A 24,625-nucleotide genomic window follows, 5' to 3' on the forward strand; every position below is an offset into this window, starting at 1 on the left:
AAGCAGGAATTTATTGTTGCCAGGAGTGTCATCTTCATGGTTCAGACATTGTGAAAAGGAGTTCATTCCTTACTTCGCCCAGGAAGACAAGTTGGTTTACTGCATCGATGTCGAAGGTCTGATGGGTCAATTTAAAATCCAATATGATTCAGAACAATGGTATCTTTTTATAGATTCTTCAACAAGAAATCTCAAAGCAGTTTTATTCCACAACTGTTTTTACACTGTAGGTCATTCCGTACACTTGAAGGAAACCTACGAGAACTTAGAATTGGTTCTTCGTAAACTTAAATATGAAGACCATGGTTGGCAAGTGTGTGGGGACTTGAAGGTCTTGTGCATGCTGCTTAGGCAACAAGCTGGGTATACAAAATACCCTTGTTTTCTGTGTCTATAGGACAGTCGAGACCGACAAAATCACTGGACCAAGAAGAGTTGGCAGCCGAGGGTGCTAACAGTTGGTGAAAAAAATGTCCTCCGAGAAACTTTGGTACCTTCCCATGAAGTTCTTCTACCACCTCTCCACATAAAATTGGGATTGATGAAGCAATTAGTAAAATCACTTCCAAGAGATGGAGAATGCTTCAAATACTTGGTCACCAAGTTTCCATGGCTGTCTGAGGCAAAATTGAAGGAAGTTGTGTTCGTCGGACCAAACATTACAAGGCTTATAGTTGATGAAGAGTTTGTCAATACCATGACGGATCCTCAAAAAGAAGGGTGGATTGCATTTAAAGAAGTCGTACAGAAATTTTTAGGCAATAACAAAGATCCTCACTACAAAAAGATCGTCGGAAGAATGCTGAAAGCATTTCAAGCTTTAGGTTGCCTGATGAGTTTGAAAGTGCATTTCCTCCAGTCCCACCTTGAGTACTTTCCTGAAAATTTGGGAGCTGTGAGTGAGGAACAAGGTGAACGATTCCACCAAGACATTAAAGAGATGGAAAGGAGATACCAGGGAAAATGGAGCATTACAATGATGGCAGACTACTGTTGGATGCTTCAGAGAGACATTCCAGAAGCTACTAACAAGCGTAAATGCACCAAGAGGAGCCTCACAAGGAAGAAGAATCGAGTTTAGTGTGTGTAGGTGAGCTCATTTCAGTTCAAAAAAGGATTTTCATGAAAATACTGTAATAAAACTTTAATTTTATAAGTCTATTTCCATTTATTTTGAGGTATTGCCTTATGTAACATAGTTACTTAAATTGTCAGGAAACGTAATGTCCTACAGACAAAATGGAGGACATTTTCGGATTCAAAGCACCAATAACATAAAGATTATGAAACAGCTCTCGAAAAAATTTTTTTTGCAGACCTGTGTAATAATGTACTGCAGGAATTTTGATCTTTTCAGATTTGTGACTCAATTTAACCTGCATCAAGGAATTATTTATGAAGCACAAGGCAACAAGTTATACATTCCAAGTAAATGCCATTTTCTGTAGGAAGGAGAGTAGCCTAAATATTCTATCATACAAATATCTTTCCCCTTGTCTAAGTGAATATACTTTTCTTCTGCTGTTTCTTTAGTATGACTTATTTTAGACACCATCAACAAATGGATCCTCTTTCCTTCTTCCTTAATGATTTAACACTGCAAGATTTTCTTCTTTCTCAAATAAATTACAGCAATATCTCAATATCTATTCTGAAACCATGATTTTGCTATAGTATGTTGGACAAGAAACATAGGATTCTATATTTTTCTCCTTTTAAAAAAATTCCTAATTTAAATGAGAAAATCTAACAAACAAAGGAAAAAAATTAGGCATTAAAAACTAAATACTGAATAAATATTATCCAATTCCATGGGAGCTGTTTTTTTATTTTATAACAATATTTTACATTATTGTTATAAATTGCTGTGAGATGCATACACATTAAAAGTATAATAAGTTTTAAATGAATTATTCAAAATAAGTATGTATAATCTTTATTGTCATTGTAGTTAAATACAAGGAAATTGGTTGAAATTCCTTCTACTCTACCATTTAAACTTATCACTTATCTTTTTTTACTACTAACTCTGGAACTCTGGTGATACGGTGATTAAAGAGCAGTATTGCAGTAAAACTCTGCCCACACACAGCCTGGAGTTTGATCCTGAAGAGCTTAAGGTTGACTCAGCCTTCCATCCTTCTAAGTTTGGTAAAATGACGAGCCAGATTGTTGGGGGCAATATGCAAATAATACTTCTACAGAGAGCTGTAAAGTGCTATGGGGCAGTATATAAGCCTAAATGCTATTGCTAATGCTAGCTCCAATGTGATCAAGTTACTCTTTCTAGTAAGCTCATCTTCTATATTAGACTCACTGTATGTACAACACTCGATTCTGTCAAACTTCTTCTTTGTTTTTATGTTTTGGTAGAGGAAATTAAATAACGTTATCTTTTTTAATAATAAAACATCATTATTTTATCTGTATTCTTTCAGTTTTCTTTTTAATCAATAAAAAGCCAGTATAATAAAACAGTTGCTAAAGGCAATCCTGTAAGAGCAAAAGCTTATGTGAAGAACTTCTAGTATTTTATTTCCCTGATCTCTTTGTCATCCTCATTGTCTAAACTTGGCATGCAGGGGAAAGTTATTCCTGCATACTAACCTTCTATGCATACAGATAGTCCTTGTTTAGTTACTGTCTCATGCAGTGACTATTCAGCTATCACAATGATGGAAAAAGTAATCTTGCAATCAAGCCTCTTGTTTGTAACCTTTTCATGTCTGTAAAGTAAAGGAAAGCTGAAGTAAGATCACAAGCACAGTTGCAGTTTCACTTAGCGACAGCTTTGCTAAATGGCTAAGTTAATGGTCCTATATGAGGGCTACCTGTATTGTTAATGACTGCAAGAAAACATAGAGATCTGCTAAATTAGGCTTTAATCTAACATTACAAGAGGAGATTTACACCAATTCCTCTTCTTAAATGTAGTTCATGACATAAACATGTTCCAAAATCCCCAAATTTTCTAGAGCAGGTAAGGGAGGTGAGATCAAGGAATTAATACATCATTTCACCTGACGGAATCCAATCTCCTAATGCCATTGGTATGTCATTTAAAATGTTAGTATTTTTAGAAGTTTAGAAACGATTGGGTGTTTTATATAATTTTGATAGAGTTTGAAGACTTATTTCAAATAAAACCTTAGAATACTTCTTTCCAAGATTTGTATTACAACGGAAATGCCTACACTAAAAACACACAATTTAGCAATTTGAATAAACTAGAAAAATACTTTCCACTTTCAACTTTAGTTATTATGGGAATTAACAATGATACAGGAATGGAAAGCAATAATACAAAAGGGAATACTGCTAAAATTGTTTTCGGCGATAAGACATGAAAGAAAAAAGGAAACCTGCAGTCAAATCTTTTCAACAGCATTACAACTCTACTGGGCCAATCCCCCCCTCCCCAATATGAAAGTATTACATCATGCATACATGCCATTTAAGTAGAATTTATTAAAAGAATTGGTTATATAGTTTCCAAAATATTGTAATGATAATTAAATAATTTTATGCATATATAATTGCTAGCAAGTTGTGATATTGGAAAAATGTCATACTAACCAATAAGAAGGAGGGTTCCAATTGCCAAACCTCCACCTGAGAACAAAATGAATTTAATAAATAAGCATACATAGTTTCAAAGAATTAGTATTATCAAAAAAGGGTGATATATGAAGATAACAGTGCAATGTGAAAAACATTTTAATTACCTGCCTAATATTTTTTACAATTCATTCATACTACATATATTTACATATCATAGTCTACAATTATTTTAATGGTATAATGAAAAGAACTTGCAGAGTTCTATGAAACTTAACTTAGGTATTTTAATAGTATTATCACAATCAGTCTAAATTCCTTTGTTTCAGTATTATATTATGCACATGTAAAATAATGCCGTTTGAGCAATCATTTGAAAATAAGATACAGTTAAACATTCTTCAATGATTTATCAAGACCCAGTGCTAACTTGAAGTGTATTCTTTGTTCCAAATTACTTCTAAAAAATCTTGCCAGGAAAACTGCAGCTGTTAGGCAGTCTCTGAAAATCATAATTGAATGGAAGAAAGAAAAACCAAGCTAAAAGTTATTTTAAATTTTGTTTCCATTCCGAAAAGATCACCTAGTAGAAGGGCAAGGATACCTTTATTGTACCCATATTTTCTTCTCTCTACTAACCAAAATAAAAATATCAATATTTATGTTATAAATATATAACTGCATATCTAAATGCATTTGTTTACTTACAAAATATTTCCCATTAGAATATTATAGAAACATAGATATGATTTAGAAAGAATTTTGACATCATGTAGTTCTCCCTGCTCAATTCAGGTATCCACTTAATCATTTCTGGTGGCCTTCCACCTACTGTTTGAAAGAGGCTCACAATTTTCTAGGTAAGCACCTATGCTACTTAAGAAATCTTCCCATAAATAACTGACTGACCAACCACATGCAAAGTGTAGTCCTCAATGGAACGGCATCTACATGGAGGGAAGTATGCAGTGGGGCACTCCAAGGCTCTGTCTTGGGTGCAGTATTCTTCAACATTTTCATCAATGATTAGGATGAGGGGATAGATGAGGAACTCATTAAATTTGCAGACAACACCAAGCAGGGAGGAATAGCCAATACTCCAGAAGATAGGCTTAAGATACAAAAGGATCTTAGGAGACTTGAACATTGGGCACTATCTAACAAAATGAAATTCAATTGTGAAAAAAGTAAGGTTCTACATTTAGACAAGAAAAACCAAATGCACAGGTACTGTATAGTGCAGCTGGTACCTGGCTCAATAATAGTATCCTATGAGAGGGATCTTGGAGTTCCAGTGGACAATCACTTAAATATGAGCCAGCAGTATGCTGCAGCTGCCAAAAAACACAATTTAGTGCTAGGCTGCATTAAGAGAGGGATAGACTCAAGATCATGTGATGTGTCAGTACCATTTCATAATGCCATGCAAGACCACACTCAGAATACTTGCATCCAGTTTTGGTAGCCAAAACTTTTAATGTTGGAGCATTCACAACTTCTGGAGACAAGTTGTTTCACTGATTAATTAACAATGCAAAAAAGATGTTGAGACTCTAGAAAGATTATAGAGAAGAGCAACAAAGATGATTAGGGAACTAGAGGCTAAAACATATAAAGAACAGTTGCTGGAATTGGGTATGTCTAGTTTAATGAAGAGAAGGACTAGGAGTGGTGACATGATAGCAGTATTCCTATATCTCAGGGGCTGCCACAAAGAAGAGGGAGTCAACCTATTCCAAAGCATCTGAAAGCAAGACAAGAAGAAATGGATGGAAACTGATTAAGGAGAAATTTTCTGACAACTGTAACATTTAATTACATGTGACTCTAAACATGTGACACTAATTTTTTTAAAATAGAGATTGGACAACCATTTGTCTGAAATGGTATAGGATTCCTGCCTGAGCAGGGGATTGGACTAGAAGAACCTCCAAGGTCCCTCCCAACTGTTATCCTGTAACTCTGGAGATAATACAGCGGAATTATTATCTCTGGTATACAACATACAAAGCTTCTGTTAATGCAGTGGTCTTTTTTTGTTATACTGCATTACTTATTCATATTCATCTGGGAATCTACAGAAGAGCCGAGGTGGCGCAGTGGTTAAATGCAGCACTGCAGGCTACTTCAGCTGCAGTTCAGCAGTTCGGCTGTTCAAATCTCACCGGCTCAGGGTTGACTCAGCCTTCCATCCTTCTGAGGTGGGTAAAATGAGGACCCGGATTGTTGGGGGCAATATGCTGACTCTGTAAACCGCTTAGAGAGGGCTGAAAGCCCTATGAAGCGGTATATAAGTCTAACTGCTATTGCTATAGGTGCTAGATTTTTCTTACAAACAGTGTGGCTAAGCAGAACTAGTATCTGCCTGATTTGATATGGCAGGACTGGCACACACTTGAGTTTCTTTGATTAAACAATGCCACCTCTTGGGACCCTAGAAGTGCACCATCTCTATAGCAACGCTTATCCTACGGAATGAAGTTCCATCCAAGATTCGGATGGTGTTCATCTTGCTGGTGTTTAAAAAGGCCTTGAAGACCTGACTCTCCTCCCTTACCTTTGGCTAGGGTAAGTGAAGCTCCCCCCTTTCCCCCTTATTCTGGTTTGGATTTTGTATCCTTATCATCTTTTATTCTTTTATATTTATCAATTATTGTTATTTTTTCTCATTTTTATGCTTTTACATGTGAAATCTATTGAGACTTTGTGAGGCATATAAATTGAATAAACAAATCCCCAATCTGATAGCAATGTATTTGTTTTTTCTTATTTAGATATAGGACGTGTACTTATCATACCTTAAATTATTCTATCACATTGGCCCAGCATTCCGGCTGTTTATGAATTGATTTGGTTAACTTCCAAACCTTCCACAGCCCTGTAAATAATAAATGAATATGTGTGCTAAACTAAACAATAACATTTCTGCAATTCTGAAATATGGCTATGCCTGCATGACTCATAACTCATTCTAGGTTTTCCTCCCTGCCTTGCCTATGCAAGCCCACAATGGGATTGCCCAAAGAAAGCAGGAGTAAGTTCTGACAGTGCTCCTGTTTTATTTATGCAACACTTAACAGTTTTTCAACACTGTAATTTCATCCCACTAGTGCTTGTGTCATGGTCATGGCCCATCATTTCAAAACTACCAATTTAAGATAGTTGTCAAACTCTTTAGGATCACAGAGCTGGAAGCGACCTTGGAGATCTTCTAGTCCAACCCGCTGTCCAAGGCAGGAGATCTTGTTGCATCCCTGGCTATCCAATCTCTGCTTCCAGTGATGGAGCATCCACAACTCCAGGAACAGTCACAAACACTAATTGACACAATTATGATATTGGGTTTCCATTCTTATTTTGTCTACAGCAATAGCAACAACCAGCTGCCATTTTCCTCCTCCATTTTTCTTCTTTTGAAAAGACTTTCCATGGAGATGGCTTGGGATAAAACTGAGAATCTATAAAACCATAGAGCTATTTCAAGGACAGAAAGGTGGCATGTCAAAATTACTGCTGGCTTTGATTTATTTATTTCTGTTTTACAGAATCAGGATTGAAATTGGTGCATGTTTTGTTACTATGGAATGTGTTATTTCTTATTGTTGGCTGTGCACTAATACTTGGTATCTTTAACTTGATATAATGTGCAAATCTAATTACCATCACTTCTATCCCAGCTACTGGTATAATTTATAAATAGTGTAATTGATTGCATCCAGGACAATGCAGAAACCTTTAGGAGCTTCATGGTTGTAAATCAGCCAGACTGCATTATCATTTTAACCATTTGTTCATCTTCTCCACCAAAATAGGAGACATCTTATCTAATCTTTTTCTGAAATCAAGTTATGCTGTACAGGTAGTTATTGACTTACAATTATTTCTTTAGTGATCATTCAAAGTTCCAACAGAGCTGAAAAAAATGACTTATCGCCATTTTTCATACTTATGAGTGTTGCAGCATCCCCGTGGTCACACGATCAAAATTTGAATGTTTGGCATTCAAATGCTTGGCCAATGCTTGGCTCATATTTATGACAGTTGCACTGTCCTGGAGCCATGTAATCAGCTTTTGTGAGTGTCTGACAATCAAAGTCAATGGGGAAACCAGATTCACTTAAGAACCATGTTACTATCTTAACAGCTGCAGTGATACACTTAGCAACTATGGAAAGAAAGGTCGTAAAATGGTGCAAAGTTCATTTAACAAATTTCTCACTTGTCAACATAAATTTTGGGTTCAACTGTAGTTGTACAGGATGACTACCTGAGTACTTTGGATTTCTTCACTGGGAGGGGTGGGTAAGACCAGCTGATCTCCAAGGAGCCCCCCAATTCTTAAGATTCTATAATTAGCATTCTTTTCATTAAAAAAGTACATTTATCTAGCACTTATTGAGGAACCCATGCTGAAAGAATCTTTTATTTTCAAACTTAAGCATATATTACATTTCAAAGATTTGGTGCACTTTAAACAACTTTATGTTTAAATAAGAGGAATGAGCAGGATTTTTAACAAGAGCTTCAACAGAATTTTGAAAATCTCTGCAATGAATGGGATACTGTATACTTCTAGGTAGAAGCTTTACTGTTAAATATAAACATTATTGTATTTATGTTAAAAAATCTTTCAAAATATCTTCTATTAACCCTCCTCCCACCCCCAATTAGGTATTTCAATTAATCAGGCATTTAGTTTTAAGCTCCATTAATTTTTAAGTTGATGTTCGTAAAACTCTATTATGAAACAAGAAACATTCTCTTTATGGAGTCTGTAAAAATATCCATAGAAAGTAAATCATCTTCTGGTTCACGATATACATCCACCCTCCTAAAGCAGCCATCCCAACCCAATTTTTTAAGCATTAGGTCCTCCCATGTTAATTCTGATATGTAAATTAAGTTGAGCCAAAGCCTCTGGGTTGACACTGGTATACACTCCTACAACTCCTCTGAAATTCAAAATATGCAAAATACAGCTGCCTGGAACCACTGCAGTGATCTGCAGTTGACTTGCCTATGTCATAAACCTCAGGCTACATGCAAGTCTAGTACAAGTAGTCCTCGACTTCCAACAATTCATTTAGTGACCATTCAAAGTTACAACGTCACTGAAAAAGTGACTTATGAGAGTTTTTCATATTTACAATCTTTGCAAGCATCCCCAAGATCACATGATGAAAATTCAGATGCTTGGCAACTGGCTCATTCTCATGACTGTTGCAGATCTCTTTCTGCAACCTTCTGATAAGCAAAGTCAATGGGGAGGCCAGATTCAAATAACAACCAGGTTACTAAGTTATCAACTGCGGTGATTCACTTAACAACTATGGCAAGAAATGTCGTAAAATATCATTTTACAACATTTCTTGCCATAGTTGTTAAGTGCAACAAGCACGTTAAGTGAGACATTTGTTAAGGCAAAATGCACTTAACAAATGTCTCACCTAACGACAGAAATTTTGGGCTCCATTGTGGTCGTAAGTCGAGGACTACCTATAGTACAGCATCCATCCAGAGATACAGAGCGAAGTAGCAGCCCATTTATTAAGCTTTGCTGCGCGTCGTTCAAAAGCAGAGAGAGAGGCAGTGGCCCAGGACAGCATCTGGGTTCCGGTTCTCGCACGTCCTTTACAAGGCACAACTTTTTTTTATACTTTTAAATCTCCGCTCTCCCAAAATTCAGAAGTTTGCTGAGCGGGGAAGCCGGGCGTTGTGCAAAGTGCACCGCTTCCCCACCCCATCCGAAGAAGCAGACGGCGTGGGAATTCCGCCCCGCAGGAGAAGGGACTATACCTTCCACCACGCGGAGAAATCAGAAGTAGCTTCCCGTCCCTGCCTCTCTCTCAAGCCTCTGAAGTTGCTCCACTACCTTTACAGCAGGTAAAATGCGAGATCCCGGGGGGAACCGGGACTACGAAAGATTGGGCAGCGCTGTCAGCAACCAACCTAAAACAGAGTCCAGAGAAGGGACGCCGGTGGAAAGCAGGAGCTGACCGTGTCGTACCGACGGCCGGGTTCCTGGCAGCACGGCCAAGCGGCCCCCGCCGCCATCCGGCACTTTCCTTTGGAAACTCGTCGTAGCCCTTTCCCTCCGCGCCAGTCCCTCGGTCGCTAAGTCCGCCATCTTAGCTTCTGCTCGGTTGACAGGAAAAAGAGACGAGCGTGGAGGGGGGGGAGGCGTGTCGCGCAGCACCCGCCGAGCCAATGGGAAGAGCGATTGTTGGCAGGCGGAGATGCTTCCTTTCTAGCCGGTAAAAAGAGAGAGGAGTATCCAGTCCTCTGACTGTGGTCCAAGAAGGTGAGTGGGTTGTTTTATCTGTTTTTTTTTTTTAAATAAGGCGTCCGAGACGCCTTTTGGGCCCTTTGCTAAGAACGGCAAGCAGTGATTCGACTCCGTTGGGGGAGGACGTAAGGAAGGGTGCTTTTTTTTTGTACTTATGCGGGGAAGCATCCTCCCGTGTGCAGGGCCAGAGGGGACCCTCTTCGGGCTGTCGGTTGTAACGGAATAAAAATTCTCCGCCCTTGAGAACGAGGCAGCTTCGTTACTTCGTCCCTGTGGAGGACGAGTTGTTGAGAGAACTTAATTTGCAAAGCTTGAACCGTACATGTACTTTACCTGGGAATAGAGAGGCATGCACAGGATGGGGCTGCCTGGCGGCAATCGAAAGCCTAGTTCCTTTCTATCGTTGGTCTAAAAGAGAAACGAAGCGCTGATTTTTTTTAAAATATGCAAATGAGAATATTAGCGAGGTCAGTTTAAGAATATATGAGGGGACTTCGTTGGAAAAGCTCTGCAGAGATTTCTTGGAGGATACGTGTGTTGGGTAGCAAGATTGCAAAATTAAAATAAAACAAACACCTTATTCTACCCCAGCAGCTTTGAATGATTATTTTTTTGCTATGTATACAGTTTATACACTTTAACTTATTTCATAGTCAGGTGAATTTTTAATGAACTGGTAACCTTCAGGTAGCCTGTTACCTGTATTGATATGATACCTTGTTGCCAAAAAGCTGGTTTGAGGCACTACAGGGAGAAAAAAGAAGAATATTATTTATCAAGCACAGCTTTGTTTAAACAGGCATTCTAATGTGTTGTATAAGAAATGTACTGCTTCTTAATTGAAGAATTGATTCTTGCCTCTCATGTGGTAACCTACTAATGAAGTGATTCAAACAGTTGGAACCTTGTAAGGAAGACTGATTGTTTCTTATGACCTTTATGTACTTTTTAGGAATATTGTATTTACAAAATGAAATTGTCAATTGGGTTTGATTTATTGTTAATGTCAAGTAGGTATTCACAAATTATGCTGCTTGTGTGTGCACGTATATGCACACTCTTTCATCATAACTACCCATAGCAAAAATACGTATTTGTTGATCATCTCTATCCTTTATCTGCTTTGCTTTACAGTATATAAAAGTAATATACATAGCAGAATGCTAAATGACATTTAACCCATCTGTTTACAGTCACTGCTGTTTGCTAAGGCTTTTTGTAAGCTGGCAGCATTTGAAGTGGAACAAGGAATATTGTAGTGTATGTATCTATTTTATTGTACTAAACATGTTTTTACTTCAAGAAAAAAAGTTCTCAAGTTGTGATACATCAGCCAAATAAGAGTAGAGCTATATTTTTCATCTGGACGGTCATATCTTAAAATATTAATACAGATCTTAAGTCTTGTCCTTGATCATTGTATATGATGTCTGCAGCTAATGGAAGATGTTGCTTAAATTACCCTGTTGAATCTATGTTTTAAGATTAGCATAGCATATATCTGTTTATCCATAATATTCATCCATGGATTTACCCATAGTATATAATCCTAACATGAATTGTACCTCAGTAGTTTGTCTTTCCTGATGAGTAGATAATTATCTTTGTGCTGATCAGCTGGATAGCATCACTGATTTTTTTTTAACAAAACAAATTGTAGTACAACTAGCACACCATTAATGGGCTGATTGGTATCTGGTGGGAAAGATTAATTCTACTGAGGAATAGCTGGAAAGAAATAGACCAGAAACCTTCAGTTTGCCTGTATATGATTAGGAATGAGCACTGAAAATATATTTTATTTTCTAGAAACACAAGAACTTTCTATATTTGTATTTGTATTATACTTGTATGCCGCCCTATTCCCGGGGGGACTCAGGGCGGCGAACAAACACATGGGGAAGGGGACAATACAAAAACAAACGAGACAAACAGGATATAAAAATCAGATATCCCAATTTCCATAAATTATGAAGTGTATCCCTTTTATGTCTATAACTCATTTCCTTTAAGCATTAGTTTTCAGCAAATATCTTACTGCATTAAAATTATACATATATCAGATAATTGTATTACCTTAAACTATTTAAAAAGCAGTTTATTCTTGTGTCCCTATAAACTAATCACAATTTTATATAAAAGTTCACTGCCAAAGATTTACAAAATGTCTCAACCTGAAAAAATATATTTAATGAATATAAAATTCAGATTACTGAATCTGATGGTTTAGCAACTCTTATACAGGTATATTTCACTAATAAGAGCAAGTTTATATCTAAATAATATAAATTCAATTTAATTTAGTGACTGTGGCTATGGAATAAATTCAGATAGGCCTTTCTGTAAGCCTCGCTAAGTTCTTTCTAAAAACAGAATGAGCAGCTTAATTTTCTGAAAGCCCCTTTGTAATGACAATGCTTAGAAGAATCTAGGATGTTTCAAGATATTGCAAGTGCCATGAGGTGAATGTTTGATTCCTCTCTTTAAGAATTAAGAATTGAATAAACTAGCCTCACTCTGGAATTTGCTTTACAGTAGCAGTAGCTCTGATAGGACAATTTCCTTCCAAATTTTAGGATTGCTTTGATTGCTGCATTTTTATTTTGCAAGTGTGGAAACACTATGAGGAAGAAAAGAAAGATGTCCCACCTGCCGTAGATTATAGATCTCTGTGGCTTTTTCCAGGGTGAATGTGCCCCTTAAATAAATATTTCCTAAACCTGTTACAGTATACTCACAAGCAAATAGCAGGTTTTAAAGATGGTAAATTTAGATGGAAAGTGTAGTTTTGACATATCTCTTTAATATTTTAGAAGATGCTGTGCTTAAAACCACTTTTCCCTGAAAGTTTTAACTCTGCAAAGAAATGTCTATGTAGTAATTTGAAATTCCAAACATCCTTGAATGCAGAGAGTAGCTTCAGCTAGCTGAGCTCAGATTCTGGCAGAGGGCTTTCCATCTCTTTAGTAGTTCAGTTAGTTCTGTAATGACACCTGAGAATTTGTTATTCAAACATAGAATCTGTCAAGTCTATATATCTACAGGGAAGATTCCATCTCTGAAAATATTCAAAGTGATATGAAATCCTTTCTAATGTCTTCCACATTACAGAACTTCTCACCCCCAGAATTATGTTTGGCATACTTCCTGTTGATCTTCTGCAAAGTAGTAGAATATTGGGCTGTTTAAACAAGTATTAGAAGGATCATTGCTGTGGAATGTTTTTATGATCAGACAGCTCCTTATTGTTTTTGATAGATTATAGATAATATTTTTATTTTTATTGTAAATTGCCAAAAATTCTTCAGGGAATGTGGTCTAGAAATGCTTGTAATAAAAAATATTCTTCCAGTTCTTCCATTTTTTTGCATTATTCTTAGAAATTATAAATTATTATAAAATGCCATAAGTCATATAGAAGACATTCAGTAATAATAGTAATTGTAATAGTTCCACATACACAATAGATTTTTCCCAAATCAATATGATTACAGCCAAAAAAAGGTATAGAATTATAGCTTAAGAAATGATAGATCCTCAGTTTTGATCTAGCACACTTGTATACAACTGTATACTCTGATATTAGAATAATGCTCCTTAAAACCTAATTTTCTTCAATGTCACATTAATTGAATAATAACACATTATGCAGAAAGTTGCTTCAATGATGTGAATGTTAAGGCTGCAGCATAATTATTTTTTTATTATAAGTAATAGTTCCTTGAATAATACTTATGTAAATAACATCAGTTTCATTATTATGGTTCCACTCCTTTGTAAGTATACATAAGTATTGTGTATGAGGAAAATTAGCCTACAATTTACTATGGAAAGTTAAAGTTCCCTGGACACACATGATAGCTTTCATCTCATTTCTAGGACTATGGATTTCAGCCATATTGTACAAAGAATAGATAGTATTGTGGAGATGGGTCTTTCTGGGAATCATCCCAGAGAATAACAGAGAGCATACATTAAAATAATTATTGCTGAATGTTAAAAGCTGCCTGAATTTTAAAAAGGAACACAAAAGGAAATGCATACTGTTATTACCAGGAATTTAATAATAGAATAATTGAATATTCATATCAGATTCAAACAAGTAGAAAGTTAAATTTTTGGTGTTGAAAAATATCTTGTAAGAATTGGTACTTTTCAGAATTGATTGGATTCTAGCCAAGGATAATGTAATTAACTTTTCTAATGGCTAATACTAACTGAAAGTCCAACAGTTTTAGGTTACCCGTAGTTGAGATCCTTTACATTTAGTGAAATTTATTTCTTAATGGATATAATAATTTGGTATTTCTCTTTAGGTTGGTTAAGAACATAAAAATAGCCCTCAATTCATTTCTATAGAAACTTCAAGTGTCTAACTTGGGAGTGGAAAAAAAAAGATAATTTGAATATTCAGATTGTGAAATCATTGCTGCTATAAACCATCAAAACATTTATTTTATTATTCTAAATCTTAAAGTGGATAACATAGTTGAGGAAACATGATGTGATATGACATAGTGGTGACCTCCTTTGCTAGATATTGAAGCATATTAGCTAATGTTAAATTGTATCATTTAACTCGATTATCTGGTCATCATTCAGGGATAATTTGGTCAAAATTCACTAAAGAATTTTGAACCTTAGTGGATTCTGTTTTTATTTGCAGTAGCCAAATTGTTGTCTGATTGCAGTGGAGTTTAGCATAAGATTTCTTTGTATTTTGAAATGTGATAGTTTTCAATTGTTGTTTGTTAATAATTGCATTGTTTCAAGTTGCTCTTTTAACATACAGATATTAGCTACTTAGAAGAGAATGTATAATAACTGACAGGAGTATACATTGATTGTGATTATATAAAGATACACTGTTATTAAATAGACAATCAAGAATGTAATGGAACCAGGTTTATTGGAAAAAAATAATAATAATTGTAATTGAATATATATTGTACAATGAAAGTGAGGTATTTAGTTATACTAGATGAAAAATTTGTGATTGTAAATGCTATTTGAGAATATGGGTGCAAAAACACTTGTAACCAAACGACATGCTGTATATGATGATGATTTTTTTTGTGTGTATGTTGTTTGTTTAATAAAAATTAAAATTTCTTGCAAAAAAAAAAAGAGTATACATTGATGCTTTTCTTGTTAACTCCAGGAGCTTGGTACTCCTTTATAGCATGTATACATGGAAATAAGCACCATCAGGCAGGTTTTCAGTATATAAAATATCTTTGATTTTTTTTAACGAAGATGAAAAGTGGCTCTTTATTCTAAGTTAGCTGATTTGAGGTACCTTTCTTGATAAGTTTTGCCCTATGATGCTGCATTTCAGCCAATAGAGGATTACCAAGTGAGAGTTTTAGTTCTATATAGATTAGTGTGTTCTGTTATATTCATATCTTTCAAAAGAACCATTGACAAATTATCACTTTCCTGAGGCCCTGGTTCCTCAGGAAAGGAGGAACCTTTCAGGGGGGGGGGGGATTGCAGTCCTAACCTTAAAAAAAAGTTTATTCTGAATGAAGTAACAATAATTAAAATAGGATGTATTTTTTTTTTTTGTTTAAGAAGATATATTTAGAAAATGTATCCTACTTGAGATTTGGATATCAGAGCATCCACAAAGTTACTAGTAAATTATAAAATGTAAAATAATAGAAAACATTTAAATGCATTATAAAGTCTTTTGATTGGTTTAATTACATAAAATATTCAAAAATTCAAATCAGTTTCATCTTTGGACTTGTCCTAGCTCACATTAGTGTTATGGCCCCATCCACTTTTTTGAAGCAGTTTCAAATGTATCCCTTTCCATTAAAATGTTTACATCTCCTTGGTTTTTAAGATTGCAGCCAAAATATTCTGGACTTCAGCTTGCAAGATTTCCATCCATCCATCCATCCATCCATCCATCCATCCATCCATCCATCCATCCATCCCTCCCTCCCTCCCTCCCTCCCTCCCTCCCTATCTATCTATCTATCTATCTATCTATCTATCTATCTATCTATCTATCTATATAAATTAATTTACCTCTTCAATGTAACATATAATTTTATTTTTTTTACATGGCAAAATGCTGGCTTGAATTTTGATTTGTTCTTGCAGAAGTAGTAGTTATTTCTTATAGAAAATAGTTTCTTTATAAGTTATTTTGTATCCTGTCCCATACGTTATTTGGAGGGACTCTGCTGTACAAGTTAGGAAACTTAGAAGACCACTGTTCATTGAAGAGCCTTTGGAGCTCTTCTGTGCAAGGGGGAGATAGTAAGAAAGAAATGTTTTGCATAAGTCCATTTACATAATTTTAGATGAAGGCTTTTAAATGAAAATGTTTAGGATGCAAGTTTGAGAAATTGAAGAATCCTATATATGAGATTGTTCATTAGTTTTTGTCTCCCAGTTGCAAATATGATAGGAAAAAATACAAGTGTTTGGACGTCAGAGCAGGATAAATAGGAAGAGGATATAATTACTAGGGTGTAGATCAAAAACACTCCATGAAGTGAGTGAAGTGATTCTTTGAATTTGTTGCTCAGAATGTCAAGGATGATACTTCTCAATCTTCTTAGCATGTATGGACATAAAGCATTTCTGAGATTGTACTGAGCACTAATAATTATTTCAATTATAGATGCCTCAGCTTAATTACTATAGAAAATTGTGATAAGAGGTTGTTCCAAAGACTTCTGAAAGGGTTGAATATTGAATAGAGATTTGCGGGTCATAATTTCAATATTTATTTATAAAGTTATTGTTCAAATTTCAGTTCCTATCTATTTTATCCTAAGACGCAGGTTGCATTTGTGTTTCATGTGCAGCTGACTGAAAATAAGAAACATCTGTGAATCCTGTTTCACTTCTTCATTTACATTTTGAAAATCTGTGGAAAGAGTCAGTAGTGCTTCAGATTAGCATTTCATTAATTGTGACCCCCATTTGCTTCATGGTGTTTGGTTATATTATCTTTCAAAACTTTAAACACATATGAGAAGAGTCAAATTCTACTTGAATCCTAATTTTTGGAGAGATTAATTGAGGATTGCTGCAATAAATTTCCTTTTCCTTTCTGATTTCATAAATGTTTCAAAGATAGTTTGCAGCTTTTTAGTTCAGATCTATAATATTCAAACATAAACTACTGGTAAAAATATTGGTTGCACTTAATTTGCTTCATAACGGGCTTGATCCTTTAAGAACAGAAATATTAACTTTTATTTACCATATTTTTCAGAATATAACACACACTCCCCCCCCCCCCCAAAAAAAGAGTGGGTGGAAATGTCTGTCTGTCTTATACATCAAATGTTGCCAAAGCCCTGCCTACCCACCGGCCCCAATCCTTCGGCTGTTTTCAGCTTCTGTGCATTGTGTTTTCAGCCTCTGCATTCCCCATTTTAGACCCATTCCAGGCTGCAGGGATTGCCACAGTACATCACCGCCTCCGCATATTGCATTTTTGGCCTCCGCACATCACGTTTTCGGCCTCTGCAGGCCCTGTTTTTGTCCTCCATGAATTGCATTTTTGGCTGGTTCCAGGTGGTGGGGATGACTGCTGCCACCGATTCCTGCCACCTGGAACCGGCTGAAAATGCGATGCATGGAGGCCAAAAACGGGGCGTGTGGAGACCAAAAATATGATGCACAGAGGCTGAAAACACAACACATGGAGGCAGTGATCAGCGGCGATTAGTGGCGATGTTCTGTGGTGATCCCGGCAGCCTGGAACGGGTCTAAAATGGACCGTGCGGATGCCAAAAATGCATTGCGCGGATGGGCTGTGGCAGTCCCTGCAGCCTAGAACATTCTGGGAGGCTGAGCCAACTGCCAATCAGCTGCTTGTGCTGAATCAGGCTGCGATAACGCGCTGAAGTTGACCAGGCTGTTTGCTGTTTGCTGCAAGGATGCTAGCCAGATGACTACCGATGGATGCTGGTAGGCAGAAGCAGAATTTTTTTTTGTTTTCCTCCCCAAAAACTAAAGTGCATCTTAAGTCCGGAGTGTCTTATACTCCAAAAAATACGGTATTTACTTTTTCATTCATTCAGTTTATATACTGTCCATCTTGCGGTTTGAGGTGACTCTGAGCAGCTTACAAAGTAATAAAACATTCAAATATAAATTATACATAAGTTATACATTTTTCATACACTTGTGTCTAACATTCTTGGCTATGCCATTTTTCTCTGTTTTATTTTTTAAAAAAGATTTACTAATAGTTTTGCTGCCATTAATTTTATTTCATGCAAATAAAACTGGAACAAACTATAGACATTGTAGTTAGTTTTGTATTAGTGCCACAAAACATTAGCATTGAGTTCACAATGCATGGTGTCACTTTTATGCCATTGAACAAGTTTAGCAGCATGGACAGAGTAATCATTATATTACTTGGCTGCCATCCATTGAACAGAAAGTGGAGATCACAAGGTGGTTTTCCCTAGCTCCAGTGATGGCCTTTTTTGTTTCAAGCCCTCATCTTGGAGGCCATGGTGTGTTATCATATGGAACGTAGGCTTTTCTGTAATCTGCTTAGCTGCACTGCAGTTTGAATTTTCATTCTGTGTTTGAGTAATTTATAATTTTAATGAGACCATGGCTCTTGTGGGCTTTGAAATATATTAAAAGCTCTTTTGTGCATATGCTTTTGTTCTTGCTTAATAGGCTCAGTGTATTTAAACCTGATGAATTTTTATTCATGGATTTAGATGTCTGGGGATTAACTGAGGCTGGATATCACAGTATTCATCTATTTATGTTTGGAAACTGAATTGTTATTACTTATTCAAAAATATAGTAAAGTGGAGTCTACTAGTAAATTGTCACATAAATGCACCTGTTAATTGTCACATAAATGCATCTGCTTTGTGTGTATGTCTGCTGTTACTCTAAACATTCCATGTTTTATTGAATAAGTAAATTCCATTAAACCTGATTGTCTTTGGAGCTTCTTCTGAGAAAAAGTATATAAACCAAAAGACATTTGCTACAAGATGCTCTGTTAACATTCAGGGAAATTCAAGCAGACAGAGATGCTAATTCATTTGTGATGCTAATTCAGAGTCAGTATATGTTTCAATATTTCTTAGAATGACAGTTGGTCTTACCTGAACTGTTATTTTAAGATGTGTTTGCAGGATGGGCCAGAGATGGTATTATCACAGCCAATTGGCCTCGAGATTGGGTTGAAGCTGAAGCCACACCTCTGGGCTCCTCTCCTCTGACTCCAGTTTCAATGCAGTATGCGCTCCCAAGATCCTGAAAACAAGTCACAAAGAAGACACCTCCTCCACCAATACTGTCTAACTTAGGGTGGGAACTGGCCCATCCTGCAAACACCTCTTAAAATAACAGTTCAGGTAAGACCAACTGTCATTTCCCAGAGTGGGTTTGCAGGATGGTCCAGAGATGGGACATACCCAAGTTTTGTCCCAAGGGTGGGGCCTAACTGATCTGACAGGACCTGTTGCAGGACCCTGCGGCCGAACGCTGCGTCGGAAGATGTGAAGGCATCCAGCCTGTAGTGCCAGATGAAGGGCGACGGGGATGCCCACGTCGCTGTCCTGCAGATGTCTTCTATGGGGGCCTGGAAGGCCCAGGCCGCTGAGGTTGCCGCGCTCCTAGTGGAGTGGGCCGTGATGCCGGCCGGAACCAGCAAGTTCTGCGCCTCATAGGTGAGGGCAATGGCCAGACGGATCCACCGGCTAATGGTGGACTGGGAGACCCTCTTCCCTAGCGAGGAGGGTTGGAATGACACAAACAGAGCCTCAGACCTACAAAACTCCTCTGTCTGCCTTAGGTAAATCAAAGGCCCTTTTTACATCTAAACAGTGCCAACTGTGCTCCCGCTCCCTGGTCAGGTCTGGGCAGAAGTCTGGAAGAACCACTTTCTGCACCTGATGGAAGACCGTGTTTACCTTTGGCAGGAAAGCCGGGTCCAAGTGTAGCACTACCCTGTTATTGTGAAACGTGCATAGATGCTCCCTGGAGGAGAGAGCCCCCAGTTCCGAGACTCACCTATCCGAGGTGATAGCCGCCAGGAACACAACCTTACAAGTGAGGAGCTTCCGGCTAACCAGAGTGGTTCAAAAGGCTCGGCCATAAGGGCCCGTAGCACCGTGGGAAGGTGCCACGTAGGAAACCTGTGGACGGAGGTGGGCTGCCCCCTTGAGGAACCTCTTAACTAAGGGCAAATGAGGTAGCGGAGTGGGCCTCTCCCCAGGTAACACCATGGCCAGTGCTGCCAACTGTCTCCTAACTGTGGCTAGGGACAGGCCCTTGTCCAGACCCTCCTGGAAGAAATCCAGGACTTGAGGGACCGTGGCCCTGGAGGGGGCACGTGGACTGCCTGAAGCTCCAGCCAATTTATGTTGTGTTGAAGGTCGCTCTTTGACCACCGGCCCTGTGCCAGCTGGGAGCCTAGGCTCGTCCCCCAACCAAACAGGCTGGCGTCCGTTGTCAGTATGAGGCGCTCTTGTTCCCTGAATTCGCAGCCCTTGAGCAAAGCTGGGGACATCCACCACTTGAGAGACATCAGCACCTGGGGCGTCGCTGGTACCTTGAGCGTCGAGTTGATGGAATCGGCCCTCTGATAATGGCAGCAGCCTCCATTGGAGCGTCCTGGCATGTAGTCGCGCCCATGGGACCACTTTGATGCATGAGATGAACTTTCCCAGCAAGCTGGAAAGAAGGGCTATAGGAACACAACGATTCTTCTGGATCTTGTTAATTAACTTCAACAAGCTGGACCTGCGGTCCAGGGAAAGAAACACTTGACCCAACCGGGAATCAATCACCGCCCCCAGGTGTAGGATTCGGGTGGATGGGGAGAGAGTACTCTTCTCAAAATTAATTGAGAACCCTAAGCCCTGGAGGGTGTCAATGACCTGCTGAAGGTCTGACCTAATCTGAGCAGGAGACGCACCCTGGACAAGGATGTCATCCAGGTAGTAGAAAAGCCTGATGGGAATCTCCCTCAGATGGGTGGCCGCTACCATCTTGGTAAAGGTCCTGGGGGCCGAAGCCAACCCAAACGGTAGAGCCCTGTACTGGTAGTGAAGCCCTAAGAAGGAGAAACGCAGAAAACGCTTTTGCTCGGGGAGGATGGGGATGTGCAGGTACACCTCCGTGAGATCAATAGAAGCCACGTAGTCCCCCTCCCGGATCCCTGCCAGAATGGACTTAAGGGAAGCTATCTTAAAACGTCTATACAATAAGAATTGGTTTAGGAGCTTTAGGTCTAAAATGGCTCTCCATCCCCCCGATGATTTTGGCACTAGGAACAGGTTTGAATAAAACCCCTTGCCCACCTGGTCCTCAGGGACTCTCTCTATGGCTGCAATGTCGAGCAGGTGCTGGATGGCCTGCCGCATCTGCTGGCGCTTGTCAACGTTCTTGGCCGGGGAGAACACCTGGAAACAATTGGGGGGAAAGGAAAGAAATTCCAGATGGAGACCATAGGTCACCGTACTCAGGACCCAGGCATCCATGGATATCTCTGCCCAGGCATCTTTGAACAGAGCTAGGCGGCCACCAATGGGTGGGGTTGCGGGTGACTTCCTTGCCCCGGGGGAAGGGGCAACCACCCCCTTTTCGAAAGGGCCGTTTGCCCTGAGGCTGGAAGTGGGGTCTGTCCCTATTGAATCCCGTATCTGCCCTGCCCCTTGGGTACCTGCTCTGGTGGATGTCCTGTTCCTGTGGTCGCTGTGCTGACCTGCGATAATAGGGTGTGGACCTCTGCTCCGCCTTCTTGGTCGATGTTGGAAGTGCCTTCTTCTTGTTCTTATCCTCCACCAGGATGGGGTCAAGGTTCCAAAGAGGGAACCCCCTATGTAGGCAGCTGTCGGTAGTTGCCACTTCGCCTCGTTGTCCTCCTGCCAGCCACGGAGCCACAGGAGGCATCGCGACAGATGATGCCATAGCCCTGGAAGCAAACTTCATGGCATTTAAGGTAGCGTCAGCTGAGAACTGAGCAACCGCCACTAATTTGTTGATGTCCTGGTGTAGGCGTACGTCCTCCGGTGGAATGCGCACCTGAATCTGCTCCATCCAAAGGATGGCCGTACAGTTTAAAAAGGAGGCAGAGGCCGCCACCTTAATTGCCCGAGCCGACGACTGGAAGGTCTTCCTGAGGATTATCTCCGCTTTCCTGTCCTCTGCCTTCAGGTTGTCTGCCACATTCTTGGGTACCAGCGAAGCTGGGGCAGCGAAAGCCACCACCGGTGGATCCACAGAAGGCATCTGCAATGCTTGGGAGAAATCAGGTTCGATGTTATAGAACTGTCTGTCATTGCTGCCTGGGGTGGGGAAAGCCCCAGGTGTCTCCCACTGTCTCTTAACTACTTCCAGGAAAAGGTCGGGAGCAGGAATCTCCTCCTTAACCTCTTTGGGCTTGGAATAGACCATGCCCTGGGGCTTCCTTGCTGGCTCACCTGCCTTGGCCCCTCGTCCCCCCCACCTGAGCAGTGGCACACGCCTTGCGTAGGAGGGACCGGAACAAGTTAGGAGGGAACAATCCCATGAAGGCTGGAGGTTCAGGCTTCAGTTGCTTCTCATCCTCAGAGAGATCTGGATCACACTGTGCCTTGTCCTCAGGACAGACCTTCACTTGCCAAGGACAGGGACCCAGGGGGGCAGACTGGCTGGGAAGGGCCCCATGGCTGGGCTGATGAAGAGCTGGGGACTGTGACCTCACACTGAGAGGCAGAGCGAGGCCCCTGGCGCTGCATGCTTGCAGCCACACCGATGCAATGGCTCTTTCAATGAGGTTCTGAAGACCCACAGTTAGATCCTCCATATCCAAGGAGTCCCAGCTGGATGCCCCAGGCACCTGACTATGGCTGGGGGTAGGTGCCAGGGTTGGCCTGGATGGATCTCTACCTCCCAGCCGAGTCTCTAGGGATAGAAATCCAGGCTGGTTATCTACCTGGTCAAAATCCTCAATGAAAAGGGGAGCGGAATGGGCAACCCCCCCACTGCACTCCCTCAAGAAATCTGGTGACCTAGGGGGAGATTCCTGCCTGAAAGGGCCTCCTAGGGGTGACCTGGACCTGGAGGGGGAGGGACTGATCCTGCCCTGCAGAGCCCTCAACCCCTCTGCCCTGGAAAAAGTTCTCACCAAGGCCCTGTGCCTCCTAGCTTCGTCTCTTTGGCTGGCACGGGAAGGGCGAGTGTCAGCCGAGGCTTTAAGCCTCCTGGAAGAGGCAGTGGGACGCTGCCTGGTGGAAGTCCCCTCCCCAGGAGACATGGGGGGAAGGGGATCTACCCGCCATCATGCAACTACTTGCGACCACTCCTCATGCTTCCTGTGATTTGCTCTTCACCCCCACCTCTGCAGCTAGAATGGCAAGTTCCTCACTCCTTTCGTCATGCGCCCCGAATTTTAAAACACCACCGGGGCACGTTTCAGGGTTGCTGCAGCTTCTCAGGGAGTCTGCTGCTGCTGCGCTGCTTCCCAGCCACCTCTGCTGCTCCTGGGGCTTCCTGCTGCTGCTGCTGCGAGGCACAGTCTCCTTTTAGGCTTCTGGGCTGTCGGGCTGGAAACCAGAGCCCTTTAGCCTCCACCGGCGCCAATCTGCCCTCTCAGGGCTCCATGTGGTCACCGGCCAAAACAGCCACCGGGACAACGACCCAGCCACCAGAGCCTTCAAGCCCTGAGATTTAACCCTCAAGTAGCTGGAAAAACCACAGCTAATAGCAGGGACTTACTGGGAAGTGAAGGAACGGTTTCCTTGTGAGAAGGAAGCAAGTTGAGTCAAGGATGGTCCAGAAATGTTGAATCAGATCAGGAGTCAAGAATTTACAACCTCTCTTTGGCCAGACTGGATTGAAACTGGAGTCGGAGGAGAGGAGGCGTGGCTTCAGCTTCAACCCAGTCAACCCACCCAATTGGCTGTGATAATACCATCTCTGGACCATCCTGCAAACCCGTTCTGGAAAATTCCTGATTGCTTAGGTTTTGTATTGATTGAAGATACTTGCATATAGTCACAGCTTGATCAAAAAAATTCTGCAATATTAGATCTGATTTGATCCCAATTGGAAGATCATTCAGGATGTTCTTATGAGTATAGGAACTTTTTCTTAGAGCTCTGCTAAGCATTTTAAAGAGATATTTCAAACTAATGTGGGAGGGTACATGAAACACATTCTTTAAAGGAGCTTGGACCAGCTTAAATGCTTCTTTAGTTATCTGGACGTACAAGCTACTATGCATTCTCTAACTTGCTCTTCTTCAAATTAAGGTGTTTGAGTTAGTTTCAGATGTGAGTGATTTCTGAATAATTTAGATTGTGGGAATTTAAATTATGAAAAGAGCTATTCAATAACACTGCCAGGAACCATATTTCTTTAAGTATTTTTTGGAACAATAGAATAAGAAAGATAATTTCAGAATAAAAATGGTACCTCCATCCCTAGCTCTCTCCACAAATAGAAGTACAATATTTTTAGAATTACAGATTTCTGAGTTTCTGCCTTTTCAGTTATTTTCATTTGGAAAATCATTGTGTTTTTTAGAGAATATTAATTACATTCTTAGTGATACAGTAGTACCGATATGGGTTCATTTACATTAAGAATTTTAGTAAGCAATGCAAAAAAAAAAAAAACTGTTTAAGGCAACATACCATAAAAAAAAACTCATTAGCAACTCATTAAAAATATAGTTTATTTTTGAGGAGGATATAATTTTGCTTCCCAAAAACATTCAGTAAATTCCTCAGGAGATTGTATATATGAGGTGGCACTGCAGGCTACTTCAGCTGACTGCAGTTC

The 24,625-nt window shown here is 39.7% G+C and overlaps 2 protein-coding genes across 4 annotated transcripts in view; one reads left to right on the forward strand and one right to left on the reverse strand.

Annotated features, from left to right (window-relative positions):
* Window positions 1-9,707, reverse strand: part of ELP4 (elongator acetyltransferase complex subunit 4) — a 139,265-nt gene extending 129,558 nt beyond the window's left edge. For both annotated transcript variants that reach the window (XM_032224210.1, XM_032224218.1), the window contains exons 1-2: window positions 9,508-9,707; window positions 3,577-3,612 (exon numbers count right to left, since the gene is read on the reverse strand). In XM_032224210.1, coding sequence (XP_032080101.1) covers window positions 3,577-3,612; window positions 9,508-9,685 — 214 coding nt within the window. In that variant the 5' untranslated portion in view covers window positions 9,686-9,707. The remainder of the gene's footprint in view (window positions 1-3,576; window positions 3,613-9,507) is intronic.
* Window positions 9,708-9,787: 80 nt separating this feature from the next.
* The window catches only part of IMMP1L (inner mitochondrial membrane peptidase subunit 1), a 40,282-nt gene continuing 25,444 nt past the window's right edge, over window positions 9,788-24,625 (forward strand). Inside the window, exon 1 of one of the 2 annotated variants that reach the window (XM_032226369.1) lies at window positions 9,788-9,859. The gene's annotated coding sequence lies outside the window, so the exon portion shown is untranslated. Of the gene's footprint in view, window positions 9,860-11,063; window positions 11,105-24,625 lie in introns of those variants that run through there. The other variant, XM_032226378.1, reaches the window with a different exon arrangement.

The sequence above is a fragment of the Thamnophis elegans genome, chromosome 1, assembly GCF_009769535.1.
Source record: "Thamnophis elegans isolate rThaEle1 chromosome 1, rThaEle1.pri, whole genome shotgun sequence".
Classification (NCBI taxonomy): domain Eukaryota; kingdom Metazoa; phylum Chordata; class Lepidosauria; order Squamata; family Colubridae; genus Thamnophis; species Thamnophis elegans.